The 24,211-nt window shown below is 42.1% G+C and overlaps 1 protein-coding gene across 2 annotated transcripts in view; it reads left to right on the top strand.

Annotated features, from left to right (window-relative positions):
* Positions 1-24,211, top strand: part of GABBR2 (gamma-aminobutyric acid type B receptor subunit 2) — a 353,289-nt gene that overhangs the window by 134,099 nt on the left and 194,979 nt on the right. For both annotated transcript variants that reach the window (XM_010977466.3, XM_031450080.2), the window contains exon 3: positions 21,731-21,901. In XM_010977466.3, the coding sequence (XP_010975768.1) occupies positions 21,731-21,901 (171 nt within the window). The remainder of the gene's footprint in view (positions 1-21,730; positions 21,902-24,211) is intronic.

Here is a 24,211-nt window from a genome sequence, read left to right as displayed (position 1 = left end):
AATTGTCCCTCCTTTGTCTTCCACTGACAGCAGGCTTGGGCAGATTGGCAACCTCCGGGAGCCTCGCTGAACTCACCTGTGAGATGGGCTAACTAAATCTGCCCTTCTTCTGGGGCCATTGAGAGCATCAACTAGGACAGGGAAGGTGTGGCAGGTGGAGGCCCTTTGCAGACTGTAAGCTTGCTACAGATTAAGGTTCATATTATCATCGCTGATGCTTCTGGCACCTGAGATGCCAGCCTGGCCCTGGGCAGGGAGCTCCTTGAAGAATTATGTCTCCATTTGTCTCTAGATTCAAAGTTTTGTGGATGAAATTAGCTATCACAGACCATGAAGGTGATTCAGAACAGTAAAATTAAAACAGAGAACCTGCAGGAGAGGCCATATAAGCCCAAGGCATCTGTGAGCAGAGCGCATACTCTTTTCTGGTTGAGTTTTCACGGAAGCAGAGGCAAAGAAGGGCACGATGCTATCGAGTGCGTGGTGGTTCCCAATCTATTCCTGCCAAGGACCCAGCATATCTTTCCTGTCCATCTGGTAAAAGATTCAATTCAAGGTTCTGACCCCCATTTTTAATTCAAGACCATGGTATCTAAAGTGATATCAGTTCCCAGCGTGTAACTCCAATGGCCTCATTGTTGATGCGTCTTTCACCGCCTGGAAATATGCTGGGTGTAAATAATTCATTCTAAATAAATAAATTACTCGTACTACTTACGGTACGGCTGATGCTGCTAGGATACAGCCCAGCCGTAGGTTACACTGAGTCGGGTCTGGAATTACAAGTTGAGTCTGGAAAGAACTGGGGAGGGAATCAGAAGACTCCCTCCAGGAGGACAAATGTGTAAAATGGGTGTAATACCAACCTCACGGGGTAGAAATGATAAAGGTGGAGCAGGAAACGTGAACAGGAAAGGCCCAGGCAAATGGGGACAAGTTGGTCACCTTGGCCAGGCCCTGTCCTACTTCTAGGAGCCTGGTCTCTGAGCACTTTATTAGTGCTCCAGGTGACTCTGATGCACAGCAGTGGGTGAGAGCATCTGCCGCAGAGGGATGAGCCACCCTCGGATGGAGACAGGATGGCTCCTGGTTGGGGATGCTCAGAGGGGATTCAGGCACCAGATGAGGGGGTTGGACTAGGTGATGTTTCCCAAATGATCTGATGGCAGGACTTATCAGGTGGGGCGGAGTGGGAGCGAGCTATTGGTTTACCAATTAAAAATCAGATTCCCAGGTCCCCCGATCAGCATCTCCAGAACAGAAGCCTGGGAAACTGATTTTTAACAAGTGCTTTGGATAATTCTCATCATCAGGGAAATTTGGGAAATCCTGTCTAGACAGTCTCTAAAGCAATGTGGTCCACCGACCAGCAGCTGCACCTAAGAGTATGTTAGGAATGCAGACTCTCAGGCCCCACCCCAGACCTACTCACTCTGACTCTGAATTTTAGCAAATTCCTACGTGATTCTTGCCAATCTAAGGTGCCTTTCACCCAGGAGTACCTGGGGTCTCTGAGGGGAGGTGAGGTGTGTCAGCTGAGTAGGAAGGGTTTTGAGGGTAAGTATTCAGACTCAAGTTGGCTTGGGGAGAGAGCTACTGATTCAGCCCCAGGATTCACCTTTGGAATGTCACAGTGAAAATGCAGTTGTGGTCAGTGTTTTCAGCACATCTGGCAGTCCCTGCAGTCAGCATTGTGGGCCACAGGGCCTCTTGTCAAACTATGGTTCTTGAGTCTCACTGTGACGGGCTGACCTGGGAGTCTCTTACAGCCAGCAAGGCCCGTGATCGTAGTGGCCAGGAGTGCACAGAGGGGACCTGTGGCTCCAAATAAGGAATAAAGGACAGGGCACTGGGTCAACGTGAGGACATCTGGCTTCCCATCCTGGCCTTGCCATCTCCCAGCTGGCTGGCCTTACACAAACCACCTCCCGTCCCTGAAGCCTGAGCATCCTTGTCTGTAACTGTCTGCTTTCCTCCCAGGACAGTGGGGACTTGCTCCAGTGAGTCAGGGCCCAGGGGTGCTGCTAGGCAAGTGCTCTGGAACAAAAGCTTGGGAGCTGTGTCACAACATGGCATTGACTGCTCTGTCCTCACCCTGTTTCATAAGGTGGTCCTCTGCCCATTTGTTCAGATGAAGAAACTGAGGCCCAGAGGGGCTAATGGGCTCAGTCAACCTGTAAACTGATAATACCGGATGTGTTTTTTAGACTCAGGGTCAGATGGGCTGGGGCTCCCATCCAGGCTCTGGGGCTTCTTAGCTGGTAGCCTCGAGCAGGTTACTTAGCCTCTCCCACTCTCAGCTCCTCCTCTGGAAATGGCGGTGGCATCCTACTGACCCTGGCTGGTTGTGAGATGACCTGAGATGATGCTGGCAGAGTTCCTCACACCATGCTCACAATTCTTCAAGGCCCAGGAAACCCAGGTGGCCCCTGGTCTACCTCCCAGGTAGAGGCAGGGCCATGGGATCTAGGATCAGCACTCTGGCACTGGCTGTGTGGCCTCTGTGCATCCCTTGCTCTCTCTGGGCCTCCTATTGTAAAGGGAGAGGGTTGGGACAGCAGATAGCCTTGATAGTGTCATGTCCTTACTCTGTGTGGCTCGAAGCCATCAGCACCTGTCTTCACTCTGTTAGCTTCCCTCTTGGGCCCTGCATGTGATTCCCTCCCCTAGGGGCTCCTGGGCTGGGGCCTGGTTCCCCTTCCATTCCTGAGCTACTTATCACTTAGGCATGCAGCCTCCATCATACCTCTCCAGGCAGAGAACCCTCCATTCTAAGGTGAAGGAAATGACCCCAGAGGGGTCCCGTGGCCTGCATAGGGTCACACCATGAGTAGTGGTTGAGTTTTGGCATCAGCATTTTGCTAGGTCCCCCTCTAGTCTGATCCCCTCGTGCTAAGGGATAGAACCTGCTCTCTGCAGATCAAGGGCCTTTGCCTATGTGTTCCCACTGCTTGATGCCCTCTCTGTTCCCCCTCCACACCTGGCACAATCCTCTGTATTTTATGATATTTAGTTCAAGTGTCACCTCCTCATGAAAGCCTCCCTAAATCTTCAGCAGCCCTGCTCCCCAGCTGGAGGAGGCACCTGGCCTCTCCCTTTGCCTTTTCTTCACTTACTTCATCTCTTCCCCTTCTTGAGTGTATTACAGTTCTCTGATGAGGTTTCAGTGTTACCCAGCACACTGCAAATTCCTTCAGGACAGACCTTGCCTGCCTGAGCCTTGGCTGCACCCCAAGAGCCTCGCACAGGACCTGGCACTGAGTGGGTGCTCAGAAATCATGAATGGACACCTCTGGGTGGCCCACTACAAAACCAATTTGTAGTACTACTGGCCTACAATTCTATGACCTTGACTGTGGGGCAGGCACTGTTCCACTGTGCATACATGAACTCATATACTCCAAATACCAACCCTCTGAGCTGGACACCACTCTGCCCATTTCACAGATGAGGAAATGGAGGCATGGAGAGGTTGAGTGTCTCACCAAGGAATTGCCGGGACCAAGTGGCTCTGGAGGCCGTGCTGGCATCGACTAGGTGCACTGCCTCTCACACACCCTCCTCCAGTGCCTGGGGCAATACTGTGGGGAAGGAGGAGCAGGTATCATCCTGGTGGGGCCTATTTGCTGAATGAGGAAAATAAGAGGCAGAGAGCAAGGCTTGCCCTGCTTCTTGCTGTGAGCAGACCTCAGGGTATAGGAGTTGGGGCTCCGGAGGCCACAGAGGCTTCCTCTGTGTTTCTGGGGTCCCTCCGCAACCTACCTCTCCAGGGAGCTTCCTGCCTGTCAGCAGATGACGACCCAGACTGGCATGAGCCTCTCCGTGCAGACATGTGTTCTCCCTGTAAATCATTCATCACACACACACCACTTTTAAACTTACTACTCATCCAGTGACTTGTATATAAAAAATAAATGGTTCCTTCGAACTCAGAAAATAGATGGACTGATTGTCGTGAAAATCAGTAACATGCTAAGTATTTCAAGCATATGGTAGGTACTTCAAGTTCTACTCTAGGTGGTTCTGTAATGAATGGCTTGATTTTTTAATAGAGCATAGCCTTTCATTTTGAATTATACAGAAGGCTTTGGCTTTGAATCTGTTTACTAAGAAGATTAAATAATTGATTATTTCCATGAGGCCAAGATTGAGCCTTTATACCGTAGGAATCACTCGACTTGAGGAAAAGAATCCTAGGTCAGATGGCTAGACATTATGCCCAAATGCCAATAAGAGCATAATTTCCCCAAACTTCCCCAAGTTCCCACACAAGCGGTTTCATAGTACTGTCCTGGTTTCTCCTAAGATAGCAGGTTGGCTTTGTGTGTGCCAGGGAATGGCTCCCTTCTTGTCCTGGATGTCTTCTGAAACTCCAGGTCCCTTGCTAGAGTAATGGGTACGAGGACCTTCAGCACAGCAAAGCAGCTCAAGCCCAACCCAGCACCCATGCTAGCAAAAAGGGATCTTTGCTCAGTTCTCAGTTTCAGCACAAAACTTCTCTGGGAAGCCTTCCCAGCCAGATCATTGTCTCCAATAGACACATACATAGTACCTGTTTCTCCCTGTCCTGCAGTGTCACCGCAGAGTCAATTGCCAGTTCAGTGTCGAGCTTGCCTGAGAGTTGTCAGCTCCCTCCAGGAGGTGAGACCACATCCCTCTCACTGGCAGCTGGAACCCCTGAGCCAGGCATATGGCCTGGAATTTAGGAGAACCTCCAGGAATCTTTGTTTTTGTTTTGTTTTGAGATTCCTGCTTTCTCAGTCTCTCCTTTTTCGGTAACGTTATGAATTCATGGATCTTTGAAAGTATTTAATAAGTATTTAATAATGGACTATATTCCAATCAGTTGCAGATACCATTTTTTAATGTAGACAGTAGTTTTTGTTGCTCTTATGTTTCTGCCTTTGTCCAGCTTTTTATTTTGAAAAATTCCAAACCCATCAAAAAAGTTAAAAGAAACTACAATGAGCATCATATACCCTCTGCCTAGATTCACCAGTTCTTTGCATTTTGCTGTGTGTGGATTTTCCTCTCCATTTCTGTCCCCTACACAACCCCCTCCCAACACGCACACGCACACACACAAACACACTTTTATTAAAGCACTTGACAATACTTTGCAGTTACAATGACACGTCACCTCTAAATATGTCAGCATGAACCTCCTAAGAACAACTATATTCTCTTACATAGCAATAGTATATTTGTCAACATTTTTAAAAACTAACAGTAATACAATAATATTACCTAATATATGGTTCATAATCAAATTTCCTCAGTTGTCCCCAGAATATCCCTTTTGCCATTTATTTGTAGAGGTGGGTAGGAAGGGATCAAAGGTCCAGCTGGAGAGCATGCATTGCAATTTTCGTCATGTGCTTTTTAGTCTCCGTTAATTTAGAACGTTTCTTCTTTCTTGGGGTCAGGGGAGCTTTCAGGACATTGACCTTTTTTAAAAGCCCAAATCAGTTAGTTTTTCTGTAAAATTTCCCGCAAATCCCAAATCTGGATTTGTTTGATTGTTTCTTCACTATTAGATTCAGGTTAAACAATTTGGATAAGAACACTACTCTTTTAACCATTTTTTTTTAAAAGCTGAAGTATAGTTAATTTACAATGTTGTGTTAGTTTCAGGTGTATAGCAAAGTTATTCAGTTTTATATACATATATATATTCTTCAGATTCTTTTCCATTATTGTTTATTACAAGATATTGCATACAGTTATCTGTGCTATATAGTAGGTACTTGTTTCTGTATTATATATATATATAGTAGTATGTGTCTGTTAATTCCAAACTCCTAATTTATCCCCCTCAACCAGGGGATAAATCAAATTTGTTAAATTTGATCACTTGGTTAAGGTCACATCTGCTAGATTTATTGTAAAGATACCCTTTTCCCTCAGTAATTATTAAGTGATCTGTGGGGTGAGACTTTGAGACCATATGAATACCTGTCCTCTACAATCTCTCTCGCAGTGGTTTTGGCATCCATTGATGGTCCTTGCTTGAGTCACTGTTAATTACATTGGGGTTGCATTTTCTAATTCTAGTCTTCCTTCCACATTTAAGCTAGCACTCTTCTCTATAGAAGAGCACTCTCTTTTTGACCCTTATTTTCCCTCCTCCTTCTTCCTTCTCGCTCCTCCTCACTCTACGCCATCAGTTTGGGTGCTTATATTTTACCTGCCTTTGACTTGGAATCAGCCATTTCTCGAAGGATCCCTGATTCTTTCCAGTGGGTAATCATATTTAGAAACCAAAGTCTGCATGCTCATTGCTATTGGGGTTCACTGCTTCTAGATTTTTTCAGTGAACTGAGCTAGAAAATATAAATTTTAATGTTTTAAACAAAAATGTTTAAATTTTAATCTCACCATGAGGAGGTAGTCACACAAATGTGGTATATCCTTGAAGTCACCTGGCCTGGATTCTTCAAAAAACTTAATGTTGCAGAAAGCAAGAACAACAGCAGAAAGGCAGGGGACTGACTGTTCTAGACGAAAAGAGACTAAAAAATACAACAGTCAAATGCAGTGCTTGTGTGTTGATTACATCTGGAATTTTTTAATGTAAAGGACATATTTGGGAAATTGAAATCAATGTGGACTATACATTAGATGATACTGAATTACTAATTCATGTTCATAAGTGTGATGATGCTGTAATGACATAGGAGAATGTCATTCTTTGGAGATGCATTCTGAACTGTTTAGGAATAAAGTGTCACAATGTTTCCAAGTTAATTTGAAATGTGTCAAAACCAAAAATCTGTGTATGTGTGTGTGTGTACGTATATATGTGTGTATGTATATATACATATATATGTGTATAGATTTATAGAGAGAGGAAAGCAGATGTGGAAAATGGTGAATGGTGAAAGGTATATGGTGGGCATTGTACTGTTCTTTCAACTTTTTTGTAGGTTTGACTGTTTTCACAATAAAAAGCTATGAATGAGTGTGAGGTTGGGAGTGGAGGAGGGACCATATCCCTGCTTAGTTAAGACAATAAAGATGTGTCCAGAAGTCCCTGTACAGACTTCTGTGTGTGATTACATTAGCAACTTGGTATACTCTTAAATGCCTTTGTTTTCAGTTTTCAGGGCTTGATTTTTTTCTTCTTGCTAATTAATTTTATTTTTAAAATATATACAACTTTTAAAATTGAAGTTAAGAAAAAATCTTTTTTTAAACGATTTGCTGTGAAATTTCAGTCTTCCTTTTAAGTTGATTCCCTGTGATTGACATTTTCCCACTAGCTGCATTCCACAGTAGCTTATCTAGAGCTGCTGTTTCTCAGAGCCTCTCTTGCTAGGCTAAATGATTGCAAAACATGGTTTAAGGCATTTTTAAGTGTTTGTTTCTCTCTTTCCTCCAAGAAATTGTACCATTTCAGCCTACCCTGCAATGGCTTCTTGGAGAATTCCAGCTAATGCTCAATCTTTGTACATATCCAGTCAGATGAGTTCAATTTTATTAATTTCAGTTGAATTCGATTACAATTTATTGAATTGCTTCAAAGCAGATCTGTGTTTAAGTGTCTTACTTTTGGTGTTATATTTTTAGCTGATTGTATGATCTCTGGGAGAGCATGTAAAATGTGTACAATTTGTATGTGACTCTCTACTCCTCTATACTCAAGACTATATAAGAAGTAGAGAATATTTGGCTCTGATCCAGCTTCCCTCTGTTCTGTGCCACCCCTATAGATAACCATTTTTATTAGTTTTTTAGTTTATTATTCTGGTGTTTCTTATTACAAATATGCACAAACTTCTGTGTGTTTATTCATCTTTCTCCTTCTTATGCAAAAGGGAGCATACTATATACGCTGTTTGCACGTTGCTTTTTTTACTTAATTTTCCTGGAGCTCACTGTTTTATCACTGTGTACACTCCTTATTCTTTTTACAGCTGCATAGCACTTCTTTGTGTGGATATACTATAATTTGTACAGCCAGTCCCCTATTGATGGACATTTGGGTTGTTTCCAATCTGTTGGAATAACCTTGGCCACAAGTCATATTTGTGCCAGTGTAAATTGGGGATGGATTCCTAGAAGTGGGATTTCTGGTTCAAAGGGAAAATGCATCTACAATTTTTCTAGAAAATACATCTTTAGAGAATGAATGAGAAAGCTAATGAATAAACTTGATTAAGAAGAGTGGAAAGTAAAAGACTAATATCTAAATGGAGACATAAAACAATTAGACTAAATAATTCTCTTTGTGAGAGAGGCTAGTTTAAAACCCTTCTGGTGATGTTGTCTCTAGGCCAGCAATTTTCATTTTCTCCCGTAAGGAGAGAATTTCACCTTGGTTTGTAAATTAAACATAGAATTACAAAATAATGAAATTTTAGAGCTGAAATAAAAATCCACCTGGTACAGTCTTCTTTTAGCAATAAGGAACCTCCGGCCCAGGAGGAGGAGGGACCAAAAGAATGATGAAGTAGAAAACACAAATTTAGTTCAATCCTATCCAATTCCATAAACAATAGGTGAAATATCTGCTTAGTAATAAAGCAAGGAGTCAAATGTGAAACTGTACTACTGAGAGCCCGTGAGATGGTACATGAAGAGCATGGTGGGTCAGACCCCTGAGTGCTTTCTGTCACAACAACATCTCCTTGAATGGAACTCTCACTGTAAAAGGATTTTGTTTCACATCTTTTGTGATATTCTAGGGCATCCAAATGTGGTCATGATGATAAACTGGATCAGGTGGAGGGACTGACTGGCGTTGTGCATTCTGGCTGATGATGTGGGTGGTGATGCTTGCTGAGGGTAGTCTGAAATTACATAATCATGGCGTTGGTCACATTCTGTTTTGATTCCAAGCAGGCGGCATGGAGCTGCAAATGAGTTTAGTCCAGCCCAGCTGTGGACTTGTGCTGTGAGCCTGGCTGGGCAAGTCCTTTGTCTTGGGGTCCTCACTGTGTAAAATGAGGAGTTGGACAAGCCCAGGGTGGCTGATAAATGAGCAACGTTGGTGCCATTACTTCCCTCCTCCAGTGTTAATTGCAGATGTAACTAATTGATCACCACACCCTCTTCACTGACTTAATCTACTACCCTGGGCAGCCACTGTCAGACTGTTTATGATGTCACATTGGCTTAAGCCTATTTACCGTTTCTGGCTTGGGTGATTACTTAGGGGTTACCAGCTAGAGTACAGGGCGCCCAGTTAAATTTGAATTTCAGGTAAATAAAGAATAATTTTTTAATTGCAAGTATGTCCCCAATATTGCTAAATACAGCAACCCTCTCCCTTAGGTTGTTTCTACTTCTGCAGTTATTTCTCTTTCTTCTATATAATTAATTTCTTTCATTTTAGAGATCTACTCTCTTTTTGGTACTTCTGACAGTGCCCATTCTCTAGGGCCCAGCTAAGAGTCTAGCTTATTCTATATGGTTTAAACTTATATTATAGTTTAATTTATGGAAAGTGATGGAGATTTGAGTAGATTTTTATTTCTGAGGGTCATATATTCTTTTTGTTTGTTTGTTTCCAACCCTTCATCATTTTTTAAATTGAAGTCAGTTACAATGTGTCAAATTCTGGTGTATAGCATGATGTCCCAGTCATGCACATGTATACATACACTTGTTTTTATATTTTCTTTCATTAAAGGTTATTATGGAATATAGTTCCTTCTGCTATACAGAAGAAATTTTTTTTTAATCTATTTGAGGGCCATATATTCTTGTAAGACTCCTGAGCAAACCTGCAATCCCATGTTCCCCAGACATCATTTGCATATCACTTTCTTGAATTTGCCAAATCTGTATACCACTTGTATTATTAATTTACTTAGTATTTTAAATCAACTATCCTTTCATTTAAATACTATCAATGGAAAATCAGTATAATTTACTAAGAAGAAGTGTAAAAGCAAATAAAGAGAAAACATACCTATTAAGATATAAAATATTAGTCTGGGGCTCACCTAAAATTGTTGGGTATGCCACCAGCAGTGCACAGAAAACATAACACTGACGAATGCAAACTCCTTGCCGGTTTAGGAATCCCCTCCATGACCCTGGTGAATGATCTTTGAGTATCTCCTTGAATACCTTCAGGGATAGGGAACTCAGTACTATGCAAGGTTTTGATTCAATCTTAAATACCTTATTATTAAATATTTTTTCTTTTACTGAATCCATATCAACCTTATCATATCAGCCATATCTGTCACATACTGATCCTAGTTTTCCTACTTGACAGATATTTGAGTGCTTCTTAATGTGACAGCTTGAGTACTTGTTATCTTACAGTCTTATTGAGGGAAGTAAGGATGCAATTACAATACAGTGTGACAGGTCTGATGGGGATGGGGCAGGGGAGGCGCATTTGGCCTAGGCTGGAGGTGTGGGGAGGTGTTTAGGAAGGCTTCTTCGTGGGGAAATGAGAGAGAGGCTGGTATGCTCTTGGAAGTAAAAGGCTGAGTGAGAGGATGAGAAAGGAAGCTGGAGCCGCAGAAAAGGTGAGGAGTGAGCAGATCAGGTGGGTATTGTAACCCTCCATTAGCATAAGAACTTACTTCCTATAGAACATTTTCATAGCCAGGTTCTAATTTAAAAAAAAAAAAAAAAAGAAAGAAAGAGAAAAGAAAAGAGCCCTGGAGAGGTAGTCAGGATGGAACTCACTCTCTCCATTTCATAAGTAAAGAGACTGAAGCTTAATGAACCGCCGGCAGATGTGCAGCTGACACGTGGAGGAGCTGGGTTTCGCCGTTCTATAGCCACACACCCATGCTCCTTTCCTTGTTCCCTGAGTCCCAGCCCAGCTGGTCCAGGATGACCTTCTCTGCCCTTTGAATCTGTTATCTTGATTTAACTTACTCAGTTTTCCCAGGACTGACCATGAAGCAAATCTCAGAGGTCTAGAGTCCAGAGTTCTGCTCTCCCTTCCTTGGTTATGGGTGGTGTTGGCTCACAAGGGTGAAAGGGACTTATGATGACCCCTTCTCTTGGAGCCCTGATGTCTCTGGGATCCAGACTGTTAGGTACCCGGTGACCTCCACCCTCCTGACCCTTCCATAGTCTCTCGGTCGTGTGTCAGCAGGCAGGTGGCTCATAGGCCCCCACATGAATCTTGGCCTGTCCTGGTTGAGCAATTCCTTGGTACCAGTACTGCTGCCCAGAGCTTTTCTTGGATTCTCTTTAGATGCCCAGGTGGCAGGCCTGGCTAACACCATCTTTCGTAGCTACAGAAACCAGTGCTTGCCTTCCTCCTCAGTCCCATTCTATGTGAAAACCATGGTGAGTTCTTGTCTGGAAGGCAAAGCATGGAAGCATTTTGTGAACCCACTGCCTCCCCTTGCCCTTCTTCTCCCTCTTCTCCCATGGCTGCAAAAAGGACTTGGAGACAGTCCTTGAAATGCTCACAGACCAGTCAGTGAAATGGGCCTAACTACCAATCACTTCTCAGGACCCCACAGCAAGGGGAAGAAACAGTGCTGGAAGAACCGAGGGATAGCAGGGAAGGCTTCCTAGAGGAGGTGGCTGTGAGCAGGCCTGGACAAATGTGTAGGAGCTGGCCCTTAAGAGATAAGAGGATCCATCAGATGGAAATGCTGCATCCCCTCCCACTGCAAGCATTGAGCTGGGCCCAGCACACCTTTCCCCCTGTAGATGTGATGTCAACCTATCGACTAATTAGAGGTGCTAAATTGACATGAAGAGACATGATTTTTGCAGTGTGGTAATTAAAAGGCAGTTGGCTTCACAGCTGTGATCACCTGAGAGTACTTCTTACCCCTGAAGACATCAGCTGAAAGCAAAGTGAAAAGGAGCTGAGGAAACCAAAGAGGCTTCTAATGTAATTTGTTAATTTCCTACATTTGTCACCTACACAGCTCTAAGGGGGAAATGGTACATCTCACCAGAAGTTTAAGAGAAAATTAAAGACATATGTTCTCATTGTATGTGATTAGACAAGTAATATAATCATTATTATTATTTTTTAATTAACAATCCATTTTTAAATCACTAGGTTAGGATTTAGAAAGCCTGATTTAGAATTATGTCTCTACCTGGTAGCAGCCACGTCACTGTGAGTAAACCCTTCCATTCACTGAGGCTTCTCATCTGTAAAATGGGTAAACTCTCCTCCACTCTGCCTTGTTTGGGGTTGAGGTATTGAGGGAAACAGCTTTGTAAGTTAAAAGGCTTTTCATAATTGTCACACATAGATTTTTGTACATAATTGTACCATCCAATTCTCATAATGTCTAAGTTGAGAAGTTGTGATCTAACATTAGTAATCATTAATTGGGTGCCTGCATTATTCCGATCCTCAGAGTAGCCCTGAGATGGCAGGGGGTGCTTGTCACCCCAGTTTACAGAGGAAATAGATCCCCAGAGGTGAAGTAATGTTCCTGAAGTTGCATGGTGAGTGGTGTAGCTGGCATTTAGACCCAGCCTGTCCAAGCCGAAACCTGAAATTCTTACCCTTATGGACCACACCGCTTTCTCAGCACCGGCTTAGTTTTGCTCTATTTTACTCCCATTTTTAACTTAAAAAGGGAGAAAAAAACGATTTGAGGAAGTCATATTTGTTTTGCAACCTTCTTTGCATAAAACAATGATAGAAATGCTATGGAAGGGAGCTAAGAATGAAATAAAAATCACAGAATGCCACATGAAAAAAATTGTATCTGAAAGAGCAAAAAATTAAGTTACTTTACAATTTAATATTTACAAATAAATAAAAGCTCCTTCTCTTAAACTGGGTGATAGACAGTTGGATATTGATTTTGTTATGACTCCTTGAACTGAACAGATATATTTCATACACTTATATACATAGTTTATATTGCTTAATAAATGTTTAAAAAGAAAAATGTGAAGAATTTTCTCTTCAGTAAAAAATCAAATATACATGAGTTTTGTTTCATATAATTGAATTGGACCATCTTAGGCAGTCAAAAGCGTAATAAGCCACGGATTCAGTACTGTTTTTCTTTTAAGCAAATCTTATTTTTTTCTTCTCCCTTCTTTTAAATGGCTGCAGTTTTTTGTCATCTTGTACCTGGCTGCCTCCCTAAGAAGCAGTCTTGTTATTGGATAGAAAACTACATTTCAAGAACAAAAGTTTCAAGTTCGAGCACTAGCCCTTGCCACTTGCTAACATGTGACTCTGAGCTCGTCACTTAACTCTCTGAGCTTCAGCTTCCTCGGCTATAAAATGAGAGTAATAAAGTCTACCTGTATCATGGGGTTTTGTGAAGATCAAAGTTAGATGAAAGCAGGAAATGAGTTTTGGAAATTATTCATCACAGAGAAGAAGCATAGCAATCTGTGGGTTGAGTGAAGCCTGTGACGTTAGTCTTCCTGCTCTGCCAGTTGCTGTCTGTGTGACCAGGTGCAATTGACTTAACCTCTCTGAGCCTCAGTCTTCTCATCTGAAAAATACAGCTCAAAATATTATCTACCTCATAAGGTGGTTTTGCACATTCAGCGACAAAGTGAGCCCTTCAAGCCTACCCATACACACAAGACTTGTCCCGCTGCAGGTGCTGAGTAGGCAATACCTTCAAGGAGTCAAAATATCTGAGTTCAAATTCCATCTGTGCCCCTTGCTGGCCGTGGAGACTTGGGCATGTCACTGTGCCTTCCTCAGCCTCAGTTTTTCCATCAGGAACACAGACAACCATGCCTTCCCCGTCTCCCTCACGAATTGTTGCGAGTCCACAGTAAGGACACAGCTATGGACATGAGTGGGAAAAGCTGAACTCCTGTGCACCTCTGAGTGATTAAAACTAAAATTCATCAACAGAAAGGAGAGACAGTTAACTCCAGGTGGTTCCAGAAGAGGTTTTGAGCCTCAGAGCAAGACTACACATACTGCCTGGCCGGCCTTGGTGGGAGTAGGGCCCCAAGAACTTGCCCGAATGCCAGACTTTCATTCTCTGTTCTTAACTCGGTAAATGCTTTGTGGCCACCCCACGTCACATTAATCTCACGGGTGTCTATGTTGAGGCACTTTGTGTCCAAACAGTTTTTCTCCAAGGCTTGGGCGCAGCAGTGACCTGGCATAGATCTCAAGTGGACCCCAGTTCCCAACGCACACAGCCTGGTGCCTTTGTATACATCCTGGCACTGGCCACAAACAGGGTTTTGTCAGAAGCTTCCTGAGAAAGTTGTGCTCCATTCATCTTGGCTGAAAGAAACCCTAGATGACAAATACCTCCCTCATTTAATTACAGAAACAGTCAGCAAACCCATGGAAGAAGATTAAACCAAGCGGAGAAAAGAGCAAAGCCTCAATCATCTTCTCCCCCCTTGGATCTGGTCAGCATTTCTCACCTAGGATTTAGCAACTAGGGCCACTCTTGGTTATACTTTCCATCTGAAAAATGGTTTATTTCTGCAGAAAGGTGAAATTCAGAGGCCCCAAATTAGGTAAAGAAGGAATTGCATTTAGAGAAGAATTCATCAATGGCTGAGAATTTAATAAAGATCCTGAAATGGGGAGGTGTATTTCTATTTTTCATCTAGGCTTATATCTGCAAAGAGAAGTGAGACACAATGGCAATTATCAGAATAAATCAGATCAAATGAAACACACACCCACACAAAAGTAACAAACTCCTTAATCATTTTCCTCCATTGTTGGAGAGAGAAGTATAGAGTTGTGTGGTTGCAAGGAATCTTTGAAATCTTTGGTTCAATCCATCATTTTTAGAGATGAGAAAAACAGACACCCACAGATGAGAAATGCTTTGCCTTGTTCTTGAAGTCACAGAGACGGGATTAAGCCTGGTTTCCCAGCTCCCTGGAGTACCCTTGTAGTTGTCTTCATTCTCCTGCTCTCGCTGTCTGTGGGCGCTTGATGTGAAAGAGACTCACAGTTCAACATGCAGAACCCAGACTTTCACAGGATATTTCATGGCCAGCCGGAGCTTCCCACCCAGAGGGAGATGCTGATGGCTCTCTTCCCATCCCATGCTGCTGGTTAAAGGGTGTGTCTTCCCGGAATCTCCCAGGATCAACCATGCCCACCATGGACACTTGCTATGTTTGAGTAGCCTTGAAATAAGCTGTCTCTTCCCTGGGCTAGTGGGTCTGAAGAATAAACAAGCCCTGGATCATTACCCTGTCTCGTCTGGGACTGATGGGTCAGAGCTGGTTGAAGAAACAGAACTGGATGTGAAGTCAAAAGACAATTCCATATTTCCAGTACTTGCACAGCTTGTATCACCTTTCTGGGCCACAGTTTCTTCAGCTGTAAAATGGATGGTAAATTTTACCTCGAAGAACTAAGGGACTCTGAGACTCACTGACATTCTAGATGTTTGGAAGCTTCATCGATTATAAAGTGGATGGAACAGGATTGAGAAAATCCTACCCAAATTTGCCCCCTGGCACTTGGGCCCTTGCCTCATAAAATGACAATTGTCCTGAAAAATAATACAGATTACCCCCTCTTTCCTCCACAATCTGTTCAGGACCCAGGGCTTCTACAGAAAATTGGGCAGCTGCGCCTCTCTCCTCATGGTTGTTGATCTTTGAGGCAACCAAGATGCTTTTTCTCTTCATTCTCGTTTATCTTTCTAAATTCAAACAGAGCTATAAATTCCTAGAAAAAGCTATATAAAGTGGACAGGAGGGCACAAGGAGTGAAACAGAAACCTCTAAAGTAAGTTTCATGGGCAAAAAAGAAAATCTCTGGCAGCAATGCATGACAGGAATTTAATGTACTGTGTTAACCAGAGTATCAGAAAATCATGCACTCATTAACACAGACAGCATAAGATGGGAGCCTACTAGACACCAAAAATCTGTGCTCAAATACTTGTTCTCCAGTTTTCTGAGAAAAAATACTAAATTATAATGTAAACAGACAGCAGATAGGGCCAAATGCAACCCATATATTGTCTTTTGATGGGCTGCCTCAGAAAATACCTGCCTTGCTTTTAAGGATGAGTACATTGAAATCATCTAACATTCAGCCTTTGAAGAAATACTGCAAAAATAATCAAAGATGCACAATATCCAGAAGAAGCAGAGGAAGAGCTCACCTCTGAAGAAGAGCTATTGTAGGATACAGAAGAAAATTTTAGAAAGACTTTTGGCATCCTCCGTCATATGCAGAAAAATACATGGTCTCCATGAAATATGAGATAAGAGGATGTGGCGAAAAGGGATATGATCGTAAAAAATTACTAGGAAATGGAAGAAGTCAAAAACAATAAAAAATATGTCTGGGACAGTAAAGCTCAAACTGAGACTGTTGAAATGCAAATCAACAAACCTGAACAAGGAACTTGAATGGCTAACATGTTTCTGTACAGCTACTCAATCATATTATGGTCAAAGGGCTGCAGAGTCTATTAATATTGAAGTGCTAACTTATCCCCAAAAGCTGAGCAAAAAGTAGAAAGTCAGATAATACCAAACGTTGGTCAGTATGTGAAGAAATAAGAACCCTTGTGCACCACTGCTGGGATTGTGGCTGATGCAGCCATTTTATCAGAAGTTAATGAAACTGGATATGCACATACCCTGTAGTAAAAGAGACAGAACACAATAAGATGGTCTTCCAGAACTCAGAGGACAAGGACCAAGAGATGAAATCATGGAAAAAATAGGACAGTTATGGATTTGGGAAATGAAAGACAACGTGTAGATAATCAGATATTTCAGTGGAGAGGCAAGGATATATATGAATATTAACATAGCATAAATATAATAAATATAGTATTGTGTATACTATATTTATATGATAAATAATACATTTATACATACATATATTTTTTGGTTGAAAGATGAGTGTGTAGATTGAAGGACTCCCTGTGTCCCAGATAAAATCAAGATTGCCACACCCAGAATGATCTTGGCAAATTTTTTGAATTCTAAGAATAAAGAAAAAAAAAATCCTTCAGACATCCAAGCAGAGAAAATCAGATACCTACTAATGAACAACAATCAAACTATCCCCAGATTTCTCTTCTGCATCAGTTTGTAATTTCAAAGGGGAAAAATGGTAGCCCAAGAATTTTATACCCAGATAAATTCTACATGAGTCAAGGCAGCAGAGGTTCATTCTCAGCAAGTTTTCAACCCTTTACCCTCCTTCAGAGTATGAGAAGATATTCCAGCAGGTTAAGACAAGAAGCAAGATTAATACATCCAGAATGGAGAAGAGTGGATATGTAGTTTGAATACCAAAGGGAACAAAAGGAAACAAAAAGGAAGCATTAAAAGAAAGAATAAGACTTCCAACAGAATGATAAATGCAAGACCAAGTATTTATTGCAGCAGTAAGTGTGTATTTTGAAATCCACTCCATGTACTTGTTTCAGGAAATATACTTAAATATAATCTTAGTAGAATACAAATAAAAGATGGATCTCAGCCATGGCAGGCAAGTGTGATAAAAAAATAAAGGGTTTCAATATTAATATTAAGTAAGATACTCAATATTAATATCGAGCAAGATATATGAAACAAACAGCAATAAAATGATGAAGAGGGTTATTTTGCCTTGATAAATACTTTAATCCTCAGCCCACTCAATTATTATCTACTAATTACCTGCTATTTGCATTTGAAAAGGGTATACATTGCTGAAAAATAAAGACGTAATGAACATTTATCCTCAAAACAACATAAAATCAAAGCATATAAAGCAAAAACTGCTGAAGAATATGGAAATGTTGTCATGACAACAGGGAAAAATTTAACAAACCTCTCAGTTTTTGATAGGTGAAGTAAACAAAAATACAAAACATGTGTTAATAATATGATTGATTAGTTAGATTGTATCTCTTATACATAAGAAGTCTGATAATTTTATAGCTTACAACCAGAGACTGCATCTGTTTTTCCAGCCACCATGAAACTTTTACAAAAATTGATTGTATAATAGGCTGCCAAAAAAAAAAATTCTCAATAAATTCCAAGAGCAGAAACTGTACACTCCAAATTCTCAAAACAATCCAATAAACCTAGAAATGATAAAACTATAAAATAAATTAAAAAGTACTCTCTGAAATAAATCCTTGGTTAGGGATTAATTCGAAGCCTCAATCATAGTCTGTTTAGAAATGAACTTGGTTGTGTGAAATAAGGCAGGAGAGCCCAGAAAGACTAGGTCTTGGAGTTAGGACTCTAATGGTAGCAGGCCTAGTGTTGCAGGTGCTGGGTGACTGCTCGGGGAGGAAGCCCTGGCAAACACACAGGAGGCAGGGGACAGCCATCGGAGGGAGAAAGAGCACTGGTGTTAGAGTCCTTTAGACCTGGCTTTGAATTCTGCTTCTGCCTCTTACTGACTGTGATGGGTATCTCAATTTCTCCCTATTTCTTGGCCTCAGTCTGTTATATTCGAGACTAGGGGTGCTGAACCCTCAGTTCAACAGCGGTTCTCAACCCTCAGCTTGGGAAGCTTCTAAATAATACTGATGCCTCGGCTGTATGCCCACAGAGTCTGATTCGCTTGTTTTAGCATGGGACCAAATCATGAATATTTTTAAAACTGTCCGCATGTGATTCTAATGTGCAGCCAGAGTAGAGAACCCCAAAACTAGATGATTTCTTGGGTTCCTCCAGTTCAGCAGTGCTGCTGGGCACCTGCGGTCTTTGCCGATGGAAGAAAGTTTTAGGAGCCTAAGCCAGAGGAACAGTGATGCAAAGCAATCTAATCAAAGTGTGCATTATCTCAAATGGTGCAGAAAATGTCAGCACCAGTTAATATTTTGCACCCAACATGATTTAGACCCGGGGCATATATTGTACTCCAAGCCCATTGTAAACACAATGGGCCATTTATGCGCTGAACAGTAACCACTGTAATTACCTACAGGGCAAACATATGAGGTTGTTCAAGCAACAATTAATTGTGGACCTGGAACTAATGGGACAATAACAGCAAAGTATCAACCAGAGTGTGATTCAGAAATCACATCAGAAAACCAATATTTTCCAAATTGTATTAGATAAGCATTTTTGGGGATGCGATGGTACATATACCATTCCTGGTCCTGAAATAGTTGCTCTTTGATTTTTCAAAAAGCTCCTTCTTACACTGATGACCGTAGGAAGGTGGAAATATTGTTTTAATCTCGAGAGAAGGATCACAGACACTAAGTTTGAGCAGACTGTAGAGAGCTTCCATTTCTTGCACTCACTATGGGACCTAAGTACCACCTTCAGGCAGGGGTGCTGACCTTATTTGGTTGATTCTCTTTGTGAATCTGATGGAAACCATGGATACTCTTTTCAGAAAAATGTGCATGTCTGTATGCACATACATGCTCACCAAGCTTTTTCATACAGTTTTCAGGGAGTTCTCAGATACCTTGCAGCCCCTCTGTGCTCTTACTGCATCATCATGATCCAGCCTCTGTTTGCACACCTCCAGAAACAGGGATCTCACTACTTCCAACAGCAGGCCTCCCCTTGCTGGACAGTTTAGGATGTGAGTGTGTGTCCTCAGTGTGTCCAGCTGGATTTTCCTTTCTGTAGGTTCTTCCCATTGACCTTTATTCTACCCAGAATTTTTTTTTTTAATAGTCGATCTATCCAGTCTTGGAATGATATCCTGTCTTTGTGGAGATCTTAGAAATTGGTTCCTATAAGTGCTGTCTAGCTCCGGGTGACAGCTGATGGTTTGTTGTGTGTTCAGCTCTAACAACAGGACCTATTGAGGCTGCTGAGTGGATGCAGGTGATCCAGGGATTCTAGGTAGTGGCTGTCTACCATCAGAGCCAGCTCAAGAAAAGGGGCAAATCTCCATTGCCCTGCTCTGCTGAAGTCTTGCGGGTGGGGGGTAGTGCGTCACTGGGTGACAGGAGGAGCATTAAACTTCAGCTGGGGCCTACGGGTTCCACGATGTTATTTCCCTGGATGCTGGAGTTAGACTCTGGGATATATTGGATCTAGAGCTGCTGGGACAGCAGGGGTTGGGGAGACAGCCTGTGGCAGCAGAGAGGGATCTTGCTTCAGCCTTGCCCTCTCTGGATCGAAGACTTAAATGAAACAAAAGAAGGAAGAAAAGAAAGAAAGCAGAGAAGGGTGGAGGGAAGTGGGGAAGGAGGGGAGGGGAGATGACAGACAGACTAGAAGGAACCATGGAGGAATTCTTTTATAATGTCAGAGTGGGAAAGGCCTTTCTAAATATGACATAAAACCTGAAGACAGAAAAGAAACAAATGATAATTTCAGCCACAGTAAAAAAAAAACAAAAAACACTTCTATACGGCAAATGACACCATAAGAAACATCAAAAGAAAAAGTGCAAACTGGGGGGAAATTAGCAACTTACATCACAAAGGGCTAATCTCCTTACTATAAAAGATCACTTCTACCAACCAACAAGAAAAAGACTCAGAGTCCAATTGGAAAACAGGCAAAGGATGTGACGAGTTTCCAGAAAGAAATTGCAAATTGCTCTTTAGCATAAGAAGAGACACTCAACCTCACTCAACCTCAAATGCAAATCAGAACTACAAGATGCCATTTTTCCACCATCATACTGCAAAGATCAAAAAATTTGATAACAGCCTTCCGTGGATGAGGCTGAGCGGAAGAGAAGAGCAGAGATCAGAGGAAATGTTATAGAAGGAATGACATTTAAGCTGGGCTCTGTAGGACAGATAATTAAAATCCAGTTTAGCAACTTATTGGCACTTAAAAGAAAAAGAAGAAATAATAAAGGGAAAGATGGACAGATTTGACTACTGAGTGTAAATTAAAATATACACACACAAAATGTAAAAGCAAACAAACTGGGATATTTGCAGCAACTGTAATAGCCTGAGTTTAAATGCTAAATGTATAAAAGTCTTCGTTAAACTCTGTGAGAAAAGCATTAGAATACCACTCAAAAAATAAACAAGAGACATACAAAAGCAATTCCTAAAATAGGACATATGACTGGTTAACATCCACATGGGAAAAGGTTCAACATGTATAACCAACAAATGCAACGTGATTCCAGTTTTTTGGTGATAAATCATAAATAAGTTAGAGAGATGTTCTATTTTCCTTCTGTTGACAAGAATGTTGGTGAGATTGGCCCTCTAATTATTCCTGACTAGCGGGTGTGTAAATTGACATGATTTGTCGGGGAAATGAGTATAAAGTCTTTAAATGCTCATATCCTTTAACTGGGACATTTCACATCCTAGACTCTAGCCTACAGAAATAGCCTGAAATACAGGGAAAAAATACTATACACAAAGATGCTTATAGAATAATACAACAATAATGACAAATTAGAAACAGCCTAAATGCACCCAAATTAGACATAATTCAATAAATTATGGTATGTTCATATGCTGGAATATTATGCAGCTAATAAAAATTTACATGTTAAAATATTTACAGGAAGTTTTAACAGGATGGTTAAATGCTTGTAGGATAATAAGTGAAGGAATAAATAGTTAAATTGTGTATGTAGAATGATCCCAAGAATCTTTTTTTTAAAACATCGCCATGCAGGAGAAAGGATCAGAAGGAAATAGATGACAATATTAATGACTGTTTTGGGGGAAGGATAAATTATTGGTCTGTTTTTTCCTCCTTTCTCTTTATTTTGCATTTTTAAAACCTCTTAAATTATAATGTGTTGCTTTTGCAATAAGAAGGCTTAAAAAATATTTTACCTGTGTGTTCGTACCCCAAGTGAGAACTAAAGACCTCTGTTCCCTTAGGAAAGATCCTGGGCTCACAGCTGTGAGGTTCCCCCAGTGAAAAGTGCTGCCTCTTTTGTGTTTTTCAGCTCTCCTTTGCTGCAACCACGCCTGTTCTAGCTGATAAGAAGAAATACCCTTATTTCTTTCGGACAGTCCCATCAGATAACGCGGTGAATCCAGCCATCCTGAAGTTGCTGAAGCACTACCAGTGGAAGCGAGTGGGCACGCTGACTCAGGACGTGCAGCGCTTCTCCGAGGTACGCCCCACCAAGAGGCATGCCCTCACCCACCTGTTAGCGCTGTCACCTCCGGGCAAGGGGCAAGACGGCTCAATCAAGGATGGGCACTGTCATGTCCCGGGGCCTTTAAGCTGTTGAGGAATTTGTGCATGAGACAGGGATGACCTCCAACCTGTACAGCTCACGAGTGGAACCTCCCCTTTCATTTTGTCTTTCAGCCAAATTTATCCCCTCCCTGCCCCACCCCACACCCTGCAGGTGTGTTGTCCTTGCTGCTGACCTATAGTGACCATCTAAACCCATGAGGTGCCGCCTAGAGCATTTCTTCTGTGAGGAATTTTGGGAGGAGCTGACTTGGAATGAAGATTCCAAAGTCACTGTGGATTGGGTGGTTTTGGGGGGTTTTGTTTGTTTTAATAACTTACCAATATACATCAGTACTTGGTGTTCTGAGATTTTCTTGTTGTTGTTGTTTTACCAAAAAAAAAAAAAAGCCAGAATATATACAGTAAAAAAAGAACAGGCTTGCTTTACCCAATCCCCCTAAATCCACGTTCTCTTCCAAATCTAGTCCTACTTTCTGCGTAGTATTCATCTGTCAGGCCTTTTTCAGTATTTGTTTAAACCCAAATGTCTTCATACTAGATACATTGCTTTTTTCACTTTACAACAGATCTTAGAGATCTTGATTGACTTTATTCTTATTAGTGGGCTGTGGTGTTCTGTCAGATAGATGGTAATTTATTGAATGTTTACAGCTTTCTGATATCACAGACAATACCTTCCCGTGGAGGTGTGCATCTTCATAATAGATTTCTAGAAGTGGAATTACTGGATCATTTAAAATGTTGAGACAAATTGACCTCCAATTTTTAGTCCCTCCGGTGGCATTTGAAAATTCCCATTTCCACACATCTTTACTAACAGGATATTAGCAAATCTAAAAAGTTTTCCCCACTCAGCTGAGTTGCAGAATGGTTTCTGTTTTTCTTCCCATTCTCCTTAGAGTTCCTACTTTCCTTTCTTCTCCCCTGTATGCTCTTGGTACTCAGAGCCTCCCAAAGAGATACAACATTCCAGGTTTGCTTAGCAGCCCAATAGAAAAAACAAAAACAAACAAACAAACAAAAAACTGAGCAGTCTTGTGGGAAAGTGTGTGAGGCAGGTATCCAGGCAGACCTCAGTGATATGAATCAGAGAGGACACAGCCCTTCTACCAGTAGGGGATGCTGGGTGTGGGGTGGGGGAGATGGGGCAGAGCAGGGCTGGGAATCACCAGACCTAGTTTCCACTCCAGCTCTGCGCTTCCCTTTCTGAGACTCTGCCCTGTCTCTCCCCAGGGAAAGAGAGGCCACTGCATGCCTTGGCTGTGCAGCCTTGGAGAAGTCACCTCACTTCTCTGAGTTGTGGTTTCGTACCCTGTAAAATGAGGACAACAGCACTTCCCATGCCTATCCTGCAGGACTCTTGCCAAAATCAGATGAGACATGAATTTCAAAGATCTTTGTGAAGTTTATGCACAGAGAGGGATGTTCTCATAGGTGTTTGAAAAGCAGAAGTGTTTGGCCCCACTATCTCTGGTCATCCAAACAAGGCCAGTTTTTCCCCCCAACAAGACTGGTTCTCATCTTCCCACCTCTGTTTCGCAGTCCCTAGGGAGAGGCACAAAGGGAATTTGACCTCCAGTGGGCATGACTCACTGCCAAACACTGAAGAGGCTTTTGCTGGAAGCCTGCCCTTTATAGAGCAGCCGCAAATGTTCTGAAATGAATGTGAAACAGGTTAATGGTGAGGGTGGGGAGGGCCAGTCCCATGGCCCCATTAACACAGGCTCTGCTGCTATTTGGGGGGACCTGACTTTCTCCAGTATAGTCTTTGGCTGACAGAGCCTCAGGGGCCCTTAGAGACACCTCTCGCAACCTCCTTTTTGTACAGAAGGGGAGACTGAGGCCCAGAGTGGAAAAGGGACACAGTCCAGGATTTCAAAGCACCTCTGAAGTCATGAAATGATTGGTCACAGAAAAGCTGGGATTGAATCCTGGGGTCTGCACTCCCAGTTGTTCTTTCTATCTATAACTTCCTGTAGTCACATGGAAACTACCTGTGTGTAGACTCCAAGTTTTGAAAAACCCCAAATCCTTGGTCTAAAGAGGATAAATGATCAGCCCCAACTTGGTTGAGTGCTTTATGGATTTCCAAACACTCTCACAGCCAGTTGCCCTGGAGGGAGAGGTTATGGTTCCCATTTTACAGATGAGAAAACTGAGGTTCACAGAGGGTGGGTGCTTTCTTGCGCTGGGGCACATACTGGTAAAGAACCCAGCTGAC

Source organism: Camelus dromedarius, chromosome 10 (assembly GCF_036321535.1).
Source record: "Camelus dromedarius isolate mCamDro1 chromosome 10, mCamDro1.pat, whole genome shotgun sequence".
In the NCBI taxonomy this organism is placed as follows: Eukaryota; Metazoa; Chordata; class Mammalia; order Artiodactyla; family Camelidae; genus Camelus; species Camelus dromedarius.
The sequence above is the reverse complement of the archived record's forward strand: the minus strand, read 5'-3'. Positions and strand labels throughout refer to the sequence as shown.